General features: G+C 38.3%; 1 protein-coding gene across 3 annotated transcripts in view; it reads right to left on the bottom strand.

The window, feature by feature from the left end:
• DNM3 (dynamin 3) overlaps positions 1-12,584 on the bottom strand; it is a 2,680,418-nt gene that overhangs the window by 810,259 nt on the left and 1,857,575 nt on the right. For all 3 annotated transcript variants that reach the window (XM_044085220.1, XM_044085219.1, XM_044085218.1), the window contains exon 16: positions 9,559-9,670. In XM_044085220.1, the coding sequence (XP_043941155.1) occupies positions 9,559-9,670 (112 nt within the window). The remainder of the gene's footprint in view (positions 1-9,558; positions 9,671-12,584) is intronic.

Here is a 12,584-nt window from a genome sequence, read left to right on the forward strand (position 1 = left end):
AAGGCTTAAGAATTTCTCTAAGACAAATTACCTCCTACTAAGTGATGGTGTAAGAACTTTAAAAGCCACCTCGAATGCATATAACACGGACTTCCATGCGGAGGTGCCCACCAATGTCCTGTAAAACCACTTAAGCAGTAGTATAGAATTGGATGTACCTGACAACATTAAAATCAGGTCTTGCTGAAAAAAACAAGCCACCCTGGTGGACCCCTAATATAAACAGGCTATACAACAAAAGAGAATTTAATGTCCAAGAACAAGAGAGAACTGGCTCAGCAGAAGACGAAATCTCTCTCTAGCTTAAACAAATTACAGATCTTGTCAAGTCCTCCAAAGCTAGTTACAAAGGAAAAATAGCCTTCCTAGCTAAGGGTAATCACAAGGCATTCTTTAACTACATCCAAAAAATACCCATCCATGCACTGAACTGGTTGTAGATGGCAGCACTGTTAAAGAAATCTTAAGATACCAGCATTACTTTAATCTTCCCTGAGCAGCATGTGTGAACAATCTTTTATGTGAATGCCAGTGACTGAAAACATGAATACAAAAGCTGCATGGAAATACAATGCCTGGCTAAAAGGGCATCAGCTAAGATAAAATAGTGCTTATGAATAATTCCTCTCTTTATCAAGGCATAATTATTAATATCAATAAATATTTATGTTGAAAATAATTCCTCTAATAATCAAATGTCAGACAACAGATGTAAACTAGCTAGAAGACTTCACAGTGGGTTTTTAGAATTGTCAGCTCAGCCTGCTATTAGGATAAAGACAGACTGGAAAGGTCACAGCAGCCTGAAACAAGGGTCACACCCTGATACACACTGATGTATTGTAACAGCAGTAATGGCTCTTCTATTAGAAGTTGTATAAAACATGTATTAATCAGTACTTTTCTATTTCTATCAAAACATTCCTAAACTATATGTGTAAAGAATGCAAATAATGTAAAATACATGATTTGTAAAATGTACATATATGCCATAAACAGCAAAGAATCAGGAAATGGATATTGTTCTATTTCATACATTATCTATAGAATGAATGACAGGAGCATATGTTGTGCCTTGCATATACATGCTGCAAAGCTGCAGATTTTATATGAAGTTTTTAATTAAGCTTTTGTATTGTACTACTTTGTAAGTTGCAAACTTTCATTAGTTCAGAATTATTCAACAACAGTAATGTAAATATGAACTGCAGCTGTAACAGTAATAAATAGTCTTTCTCATTAGAAATGTTGTGATAGACAGTTAAGCAGTAAGAACATATGATGACAATGCAAGCTGAAGAAAGGAATGCTGACTCTGTACTTGTCTCTAAAAAGGGAAGAAACCTGTTACAGTAGTAACTTTTAAAATAGTCTGTTCACAAGCAATTTTACATAGATGTATGACCTGATTTGGACAAAGTGTATGTCTAAAGAGGCAGGGCTGTATCTTTCAAGATTGTATAAAAACCCTGTCCTCATCTGTAATCTTTGTCAGTCAGAAAACCAAACCAGATACAAGATGAAATAAACTGTACTGACCCAACTGGAGATGCCTTGCTTTGCTGATCATTTATTATTTTTGTTTTTCTAACTGCCTGTATTTTGTCCTCATAGGTGGAGTGCTTGTAGATACATTTACAAGCACCCACACTCAACTGGACATAATAGCCAACCTGATAGGACACTTTCTGTCAAACTGGGTGAATTCACCTCTAGCAAAAGACCAGTCACCAGTGGCATACCACAGGGTTCTGTGCTGGGCTCCTTACTATTCAGAATGTATTTCTCGGAAGTCCAGGCAAACTTAGACACCCTGTGGCTGACCAAATTCCCTGACGATTGCAAATTGGGAGCAATCACTGAGTCCTCCAATGAAGTTAATATACTGCAGACAGGTTTAACTCATACAAATGACTGGTGCCAAAGCCACAGATTAAAGCTAAATGCAAAAAAAATGTATTATTGTTCCCTTTGGGAAATCTATAACATCCCTGTCACTGCATTCAGTCATCTACAGAGCAGTCTCTGACCCTGCCCTGATGGAAACGGTACAAATTCATAAATCAAACTTCAGGACAGTCATGAAACAGAGCCCCTCCCTGACACTGTTCAAATGCAACCTAGATGAATGGCTAGATGACAGCAAATTCACTCCTGGGGTCATGACCATGTCCCTCTTGGACATCTGAACTTCACTCATCTAACCACTGACAGTTGGGGAAACTCAGGATAAATATGGCTAGGTTGGTAAGGGCTGCAGAGCTGTTAGCCTAGTAACCTCCTATGGACCAATAAGAAACTAATAAATGTAACAGCCATGCCATGCCCATATTGCTGCATCTCCTGTATAACTTCCTACTTTCAGTAACTGTTAATGACAAGTTAATATGATTGCACATGGCCTAACCAGAGTTGCACAAAGTGGGTGTATATATTGAAATTACAACCTCTTCTATAATGGAGAAACACACAGGTCTTCCGGAGTTGGATTATAGGAGCATCTTAGAGACATTAAAAATAATAAAAGTGAAAGCCCCGTAGCACCTCGTTATACACTATGTCATGGGGGGTAGTAGCTGCTTAAGGGGTACTATTTAAAGCCCCATAGCACCTCGTTATACACTATGTCATGGGGGGTAGTAGCTGCTTAAGGGGTACTATTTAAAGCCCCATAGCACCTCGTTATACACTATGTCATGGGGGTAGTAGCTGCTTAAGGGGTACTATTTTAGAGAGTGTGGAAGGATGGAATACTGTTGAAGTGAAAAAGAAATTGCTTTATAAAGAAACAATATATATTTTAAAATCTGGTACTTTAACACCCTTAGGTCTAAATCTTGAATGTAATTGGAAAGCATTACTTTAATTAATTGTTGTTTCTTATTGGTGTATTATTTAATGATTTAATTGAAGTGTTAATTATGGGTGTTATAAAACAGGATTTTATGTAATTTTTTTTCTCTCTTTGAAGGCTTGTATGCCGAGGTGCTAAGACAGTATTAAAGTTTTATTTTTTTTCTTCCTCTTTTTTATTTGTTCTAATTTTAACTTATTTTTCTGGTGGTGGTGGTGGTGGTGGTGGTGTGTGTGTGTGTGTGTGTGTGTGTGTGTGTGTGTGTGTGTGTGTGTATATATTGGTCTAGGTTTCTATCTATCTATATGAATATATGGTTTACTATCAAAATCTTGCAACACACTTGTCCGAATCATCACTTACCCGAATCAGAATGTTGCAAAACCGAAATGCCGAACCTTCACATAATTGAAAGTGGTAATTTAGTAAAGTCGACATCTCAGGAATGTCGACTTTACTGAAACTACCTAGACTTCCAGTTATGTCCTATGAATGTTCTGCAGGGGGGCAAGCCTTCCTGCACCCCCTACACCCCCTGCTACTTATTATATATACTAACTCCGAGATCGCACTACAGTGAGGGATAGGGTAAATTTCCCATTCTCCACTATAGTGCAGACTCCATTCAAAATGACAAATCCACAAGAGCAAATGCACACTAGCATTCACTCTTGTGGATTCAAACATTTAAAAATTGATGCTACAATATGTTGGAAGAGTGCCTTTCAACCTTCCAAGGTCGCATAACTGTTTTATGAATTATATATATATATATATATATATATATATATATATATATATATATATACATATAAAATTATATACACACACACACACACACACACACACACACACACACACACACACACACACACACATATCAGTTCTGATTTAGACTTTACTGTTTACGCCAATTCCATCATGCAGTTAATGTGGAAAATAAAATAAAAAAACACCTTCACTTGCCGCTCAATAGCTATATAATCATGGGGAGCAGAATACAAATTCTTATATTTAACAAAAAGGCAGACTGTCTACATTAAAACACTGCATACACAAAGAGAAAATACAAGCAACAGCAATGTGGGAAGGAGAGCGAGAACAAAAGACTCAAAGTCTCCTGCAACTTTTGGACTACCTCCGTGATGTCACTGTTATTTCTTCTTGATATTTGCACTTTTCATTATGGAGAAAGCAGTTAACATCTGGCTTTTGTAAAGAGTAGTGTCAACCGAATAGCAGTAGATCTGTGAAGATATTCCATGACAGTGTTTTACCTTCAACAAACCCAGTTCACACTGATGTGAAAAGTGTGTGTGTGTGTGTGTGTGTGTGTGTGTGTGTGTGTGTGTGTGTGTGTATCAGTGGAGTGTGTGTGTGTGAGTGGGTGTGTGTGTGTGTAAGTATATCAGTGGAGTGTGTGTGCATGTGTGTATGTACATAAGTGGAGTGTGTGTGTGTGTGTGTGTGTAAGTATATCAGTGGAGTGTGTGTGTGTGTGTGTGTGTGTGTGTGTGTGTGTGTGTGTGTCTGCATATGTGTAAGTGTATCAGTGGAGAGAGTGTGTGTGTGTGTGTGTGTGTGTGTGTGTAAGTATATAAGTGGTGTGTGTGTGTGTGTGTGTGTGTGTGTGTGTGTGTGTGTGTGTGTGTGTGTGTGTGTGTGTGTATATTTGTGTGTGTGTGTGTGTGTGTGTGTGTGTGTGTGTGTGTGTGTGTGTGTGTGTGTGTGTCTGCATTTGCATTTGTGCATCTGTGTATGTGTCTTTGTGCAAGTATATCAGCGGAGTGTGCGCATGTGTGTAAGTATATAAGTGGAGTGTGTGTCTGTGTGTGTGCGTGTTTGTGCGTGTGTGTGTGTGTGTGTGTGTGTGTGTGTGTGTGTGTGTGTGTATACGTGTGTAAGTATATAAGTGGAGTGTATGTGTGTGTGTGTGTGTGTGTGTGTGTGTGTGTGTGTGTATATTTGTGTGTGTGTGTGTCTGCGTTTGCATTTGTGCATCTGTGTGTGTCTTTGTGCAAGTATATCAGTGGAGCGTGTGCATGTGTGTAAGTATATAACTGGAGTGTGTGTGTGCGTGCGTGTGCACGTGTGTGTCTGTTTGTGTGTGTAACTTAAGTTCTATGCTCTAAAGAATAATCTTTGCATGTCTTGGAAATTTAACAAGTTTATTCAGTCTTGTCACTAGTAGAGGATGGTTTCCAGCTACAGAATTCCATCTGTGTTTGATGAAGATATGTTTTTACAAAAGCTGGAAAAATTAGGTTATACTTTGGACTCCCGTTACTGAGCTAGGAAAAACAAAAAAAAACATGTCCCAGCAGTTGTACTGTCACTCACTGGGAGAGCTAGGCACATAGAAATGGAAATTATGGCACAAGATTTGAACACAGATGAAGGTATGACCACTTTAAAAATTAGCTCTGATGTTGTGTTTTTGAGAGAGGAAAAAGACTAGCTGAATGAGGTATACTTTTGATTAGATTATTAAAAACACAGTTTCCATGTCAAACTACACAAGTGATTTTGAGCAAGGGCATATCTGGATACATAAACAGGCCTCAGCACTCCCAGATGCAGTATTTATTTTAAGTTGTTAGTTTCCACATGCTTGAATGTAAAAACAGACAGCATTAGCACCATATGTAACAGCTTTAACACCATGTTTAAATGGCGTAACAGCAATAACACCATGTGTAACAGCAATAACAGCATGTGTAACAGAATTAACACCATGTGTAACAGCATTAACATGTGTAACAGCAATAACACCAGGTGTAACAGCATTATCAACATGTGTAACAGCAATAACACCATGTGTAACAGCATTATCAGCATGTGTAACACCAATAACAGCATAACAGCATGTGTAACAGCAATAACACCATGTGTAACAGCATTACCAGCATGTGTAACAGCAATAACAGCATGTGTAACAGCAGTAGCACCATGTGTAACAGCATTATTAGCATGTGTAACAGCAATAACAGCATGTGTAACAGAATTAACACCATGTGTAACAGCATTAACAGCATGTGTAACAGCATTATCAGCATGTGTAACAGCAATAACAGCATGTGTAACAGAAATAACACAATGTGTAACAGCATTAATAGCATGTTTAACAGGTGGCACCTATTTAATTTTGCTGCAATGAATCATCATCATCATCAACCAGCTTTTCTCATTTATTTTTTTCTACATGGGGTTGAGGTATCTCATCAATGGTCCCCACCTTTCCCTCATTTCTGTGCCACTCTCCTACCTTCATCAACAGTCATGCTTGTCACAGATCCTCTCTCATGCAATCTATCCATCTCTTGGTTGGAGACCCTCATTTCCTCTTGCCTTCTTCCTGTCTCTCCTAAATCTTGTTTACATCATCTTTTGCTGTCCTGCACATGTGGCCATAGCACCATAATCTGTTCTCTTTAACCATCTTTGCAGTTGGAGCTTCTTTGACCTCTGCGCTGATGTCATCCTTTGTTCATTTCTCCCAGAGTGTGCACCCTACGACCCATCTCAGGCACTTCATCTCCATCAACTATACCTTTCTCAACTGCTCTGCCTTTACTGCCCAGGTTTCTGTAGCATACAGTAGTACTGGTTGCATCTCTGTTTTGTTCACTTTACTTCTCTGCTTGTTTGGCATTCTTCTGTCATATACTACCCCTGACTCTCTGTGCCAGTTGGCTGAAGCCCCTGATTCTAGCTTTGACCTCCTCATTCAGACTGACCGTCTCTTCAACCATCAAAAAAGTATATTCGCTGCAAGGTATCAATAAAGGCTGTCCTCCACTTCCCTGTAAGGTTCGATTCCAATAAGCGATAGCCAGCGATAGCAAGTAACACAACTTTATTCCAATAAAAAACACACCAATAGCAAACAGATTAATCTGTTTTCAATTCTGTTTTACAAAACCTACATGTGTCTATTTCTCCCACATGTTCAATGGACTTTGCAAACCAACATGTATGTATTCCACTATCCTGGGCCACCAATATTACCCTTTCTTCTTTTGGTTTAAATTCACCTCTCCGTAACCATTCCTGCATTTAATCCTGATCAACATGAGGTTGTTCCAAGAGTTTTTTTTGCAAACTTGGAGTTACTTAATGATAGCTGGTAAAGTATGAAGGGTGTTGACCTCCATGCAAAAACAATTTCTGGAGAGTTCTGTTTCAGTCTGCAGATCAGGACATGAAAAAGGCTACATGAACTATCTACAACCTGCCTTGATGAAGGACAAGTTATCCGGGCAGAAGAGAACAAGTCAAAAAGCAGGTCAGGATGGGTATGTTCTATGTAGGACTACAATCTCTTGGATAAGTATTTTAATGATTAATCTGACATACACTTCATGCATATTTTATTTATCTGATCTGTTAACCAAGTTAAGAGGGTAGGCCCATCATGGACTATCTTCAACTATAATCTAAACACCTGAAGTGTTTCTAAAACAAGTCAAATATTTCATGTGTCACATTGCCCAGACCTCTGTAGATATGTAAATGTATTTTTTCTCATTTTCTGTTACAACTGAGAAAAATAATTACTCAAGCTAAAAATGATTCATAATTTGGTATAGGAGAGCTCCACAGAAAGAAGAAATAAACCTCAGACTAAGCCACAGGTACCTATGTTTTAAAAGCAGCTTGGGCGCATGTAGGAGCTGCTGGGGTGGGGGGATGAGACTGACCAGTCATTGCTTGTTTACCCATCTGGGGGGGGGCACACACAGCTCTGGCTTGACTATTGGCCTTGGTAATACCTAGCAGGAGCACAAGGTGTTCATCCTATAGCTCTCAAGTCTAGCAAGCCTATACTGCCATATGCAAGTCACAAGGTAAGCAAAGGGGACGTCAGTGTGTGGAGGCAACCTTCCCCTTGGACTGCAGTACATTGCAGAGCTCAGAATAGCCACCAGAGGAGGTGCACTATCAAGGAGAAGGGAGGCTGCCCCTTAGAACCAGCAATCTGGCCCAATCCTTATCACCTGACTCCTCCTGGTACTGATGACCATGGTACTGATGTCCACCTGACTCTCCCCATGGTACTGATGAGCTGACAGGCAATTCTTGCGCAGAAATTAATGCGTTTTAAGAGCTCATGAATACCCATCTCTCCCTACCACAGAACAAATTGCATGACTGGGTAAAGGTAAAGGAGCCAATGGGTTTGAGTCTGTTGGGAGATAAAAAAAAATGCCATAATTTGATGCAAGCTACATTTGTCAACCTGACTGTAAGCAGAAAGACCTGAACAACTGTAATGCTTTATGACGATTTTTCCCTCATTTTTCCATTAATGCCCAATCCGTTGCCCTGTCACTTTTGGATCGTGTCAAAAAAGGCAGCTGTAGTACGTGACTTTATGGTAAAGAGGGCTAAAACCCAGACTGCACCCCATGCCTGAGTTATCAGAAGAGGAAAAGGCCCAGAAATGCCCCCCATATGTAGAACCACTCAGAAGAATAAGATTAGCCAAAGACCGACTGACCTAAGAAAACACTGCATCTGTGATGAACATCTAACATCAGGAGATGGACAGGAACAATTAGACCTGCTTGAGGACAGGTGCTTGACAAACAGAAAGGAAAGAGGAGCCAAAGAAGAAAATATTAATAAAAGATCCAACTGTAACAATGCTACTTAAAGGCAGCTGTAACTACTACATTCAGTGAATCAGCAATCTGAAATAAATAAGTAAGTGATGCAGTCCAGGTTAACAATGTTACTTAAAGGCAGCTGTAACTACTACATTCAGTGAATCAGCAATCTGAAATAAATAAGTAAGTGATGCAGTCCAGGTGATCAAAAAACAGGATCCAACATGCACCATTTTTAAGATGGGTTCTGTCTTTCCATACATGTAATTATTTATGGACTGTAGAGAAAAAAACAGTTCCTTGATTTATGATTCATGTTCAGAACTAATAGAGAGCATTGCATGTTAGGATTCCAATTTTATTATGATGTAATATTTACATATGGCAGAAGAGAAATTCTCAAAAAGTTAGTAAGCACAAATATGCAAGTAAAATTTCAGAGTAACGATATGTACAGAGACAGGTCACTGAACATGTACAAACAACAGAATCTTGTACATAGTAACAAAGACCAAGTCTCTCGGCCTTGAATGTTTGAGCAAACAGAACACTGAGATGGGAACTTCTTCCGTTCTACAGTTACAAAGTACAATCAGAGAGGAAAAACAGATCACAAAGTCATTAATGCAGATATGAAAATGCCGTAATCACCAAAACGTGTTTATATCTGAATGTACACTTGTACCAGCTGAAATATATTAAGGTACTGTACTATAATAGTTAAATAAACATGAAAAAGTGTACAAACAGTAACAAAAAATTTAGCTCACAGATGGACTTGGTTTGAACAGTTAGTTTGGATGTTGGCCTTGTTATTGAACTGACAATGGTGTACATCTGTAAGTACTTTATACATTTATTTTATATATTACTTAAGCCTACTAGTACAAGTGCTTCTTTTCAGGGGGCAACTTGGGGGTATTGCCTGGCTGATGGACTTGGTAAGCATTGTACTTTCGACAATGTGCAAATGAGGGAATCAAACCCATGACAGCTCATTAGCAGCTCAGTCTTAATTCTCTGTTATTAGTGATATACAGTATGTTGAAATGCCTATAATAACACCACTAGTGATATTACAAAGTGTTAACTTACACAAGACTTATCTGGGTGCACCCCGGCTCGAAGGAAGGATGCTTTCCAGCTTTCAACTTCTTCTTGAGAATCACAAGCCAGCTCAAGATAACGGTAGTCCTTATAAACGTTCCTGAAACATAAAGACAAGGCAGTATAAATAAACACACTGCATACACTGCTAACAACAGTAGAAAATTTATAAAAGAAACAAATACGGCTGACTAACTTGAAATATGTGATCCGGATTCTGCTCTGTGTGACTAGGACTGAACCACGAAAGTTTCATAAGGGTAAATACAAGTCAGTGGGTCAATGAAAGGTTTGATAAACAGCATATACCGAATTAAATTTCTTTTCATTCCCTTTAAAGTGACATTGAATGCACCTAATGCCCAGATTAAGGAAAGGAAACTACACTGTACATCTCTACTTGCTAATGAGATGTTGTCACATTACTATATTACTATAAAATCAATGGGTTATGTGGAGGAGGGGCAGCTTCCTGGGCTACGAGTAACACCCAGGCAGACCTGTCTCCCTCTGCTGGCATATTACGATACCATAAATGAGCTAATGCGGTTTTCTCCTAATAGTCTCTTTTTATAGCAACAACTGACTCCAGGGTGTGGTATACTGAAGATTTAAAAGGAATGGCTGACGCTAAAAATTGGCTTTGTTCCAAGTTGGACTTTCCCGGTTAACAAATGTTAAATAAATAAATAAATAAATATATGTATGTGTGTGTGTAAATATATATATATATATATATATATATATATATATATATATATATATATATATATATATATATATACACACACACACTCACTGTATTGTCTATTGGTTTGTAATTTTCAAAAAAGGGCAACATAATCCACAAAGGGATCTTGGAAATTGTGTGGAAATGGTTTGCAGATTACCTGCACAACAGATCATTTACAGTAAACCTTAACAATGCTACATCTACCAAATGTATCTTCACTCAAGCTATACTGTTAGATGTATGCACCCTCAATGACCATTTGGCTAACAATATGAAGCCACATGAAATGCACCATGAGAGATGGAGTCTACTGGGTGGGTAAATTTCAAGTCTCTGAGGTAAAGCAGGGTTTGAGTTCACTGTATTAAGTAAGTGTATTGGGGTGAACCCCAAAACACTGAGTGTGGATTTGTGTTCCTTTCAGAAGAGTCACATTTGAATTCCACTTGGAACTCTGTTTTTATTCAAAATCTGAATATGAAGAAAAGGGTCAATGGTCAAACATTTGAGATTCAAGGTGTACCATGTCTACTTGCTATTAAATTGATAACCTGATGACATGACTATTATCCCCTAGGTAGAAAATATAATGATTTTCAAATGTGCTCCTTCATCATGTGGATTGTGCAGTGCTTTTAAGGCCAAGGTGTTTTCTCTGGTTGAGCTGTCAATAGTTTCAGCAAATTGGCTATTAATTAAAGTTTTGTTCACAACTGCAATGAAAAGTTAATTAAGTAGTAGCCCACTAAACATGCATCAGGGAAGTCACTGAATAACTGAAAAGAACCACAAGAAAATCGATTTAGAGCCACGGAAATCTTTGGAGAGTTAGCCAACCCCATGATAGATGGAAAGATGAAAGCATCTGTTTTTGATGAAAACTGTGGCATATCAGTTAAGTGCATCACTTCACACAGCCTTCTCTGAAATCTAGAAAGTAAACAGCAAACTGGACAAATGTGAAGATAAAGTATTCAAACATGGTAATGAAGTTCATGAAACACTAAATAACCATGTAGAACCATTTTGGCATTGACATACGAGCAAAAGAAGATACAGGAGCAATTCATCAATTTCCAAATCAAGTTACCACTGTTTTGATTCATGCAAATTCATCGAAAGGGTAGCATGTGGAGGCTGGGAAAAATGGAAGAAACTTTAAACCGATATTCAGATGAGGTGATAAAAATGCAAAAATCAAGAGGTCAAAATGAAGAAAAGGCCTGGCTGAATACAAAACTGCTGAAGAATAGATGTTTCAAAAAATAACATGATTAGGGTACAGAGCATGTAGGGAAAGCCTGAGAGTTTCAGCTGTATCAGAGGAGCTGGTAGGAACAGACTGTATTAATTTTATGAAAAGACAAATAAGCAACTGGACTGGTATTCCACAGCACAAGCTGTTAACTGAAAGGGCACATCATGTGTATGCTCCAAACCTGGCTATGAGATAGAAACCCAGACCCAGACTTTTAATTTTAAAGATGCAATCCTACCAGCAGAAAGAATTGATTCTAACAAAACTGTGGCAGAAAGACAAAGTACTAAAAGTGGGAGACAGCAGAGTGTTTGTGGAGAATGATTACTCACTGTACACCAGGCAGAAGAGGAATAAATATATTCCAGTAATCAGGGGATGTCGAGAACCAGGCATGAGACTCAAGCTGCTGTATCCAGCTATTTTCAGAATATTCTTTCATGGAGGGTCAAAATAATTTTTTGATGCAGAAAATGCTAAGGAGGAATAAAAATGTTTGTCCAACAAAAAGTGAGCTATCAAACAGGAGATTCTGTTTCTTGTTCTTCTGGTAATAAAGTTCATAGAGACACTGTGCCAGTGAAACCTTTTTCCAATGTTTGAATGGAAAATGCTTGAGAGACAGGAAAAAAAGCACAAGAGCTGACTAAACATACCGGGAGTACTTTGGAAATGAACTAGTGACTGGATTTGGGAGATGGAGACCAACTGGAAGAAAACCAGCAACTTGGAAATTGACAAGTAAATGTGGGATTACAAAGCATTAATTATATTTGTGAAACATGACAGAACAAGAAAACCTGGACATATTGGACTTCTTTGACTTTGTTAAACTTGTAGGGGACTCCAAAGCATATGCCCTATTTCATGTCATTAATGTATGGAAGAATATTTAGGAGAGGGGAAGAGGAAGGAAAGAATCAACTGTAAGTAAAACAAAATAATTTTGTTCTTAACAGCATTATTTTTACAAGCTTTCTCAGTTACATTTGAGTACAATATGGATACTAAAGTAAACAGGTG

Source organism: Protopterus annectens, chromosome 10.part0, assembly GCF_019279795.1.
Source record: "Protopterus annectens isolate FY-2018-M chromosome 10.part0, PAN1.0, whole genome shotgun sequence".
NCBI lineage: Eukaryota > Metazoa > Chordata > Ceratodontiformes > Protopteridae > Protopterus > Protopterus annectens.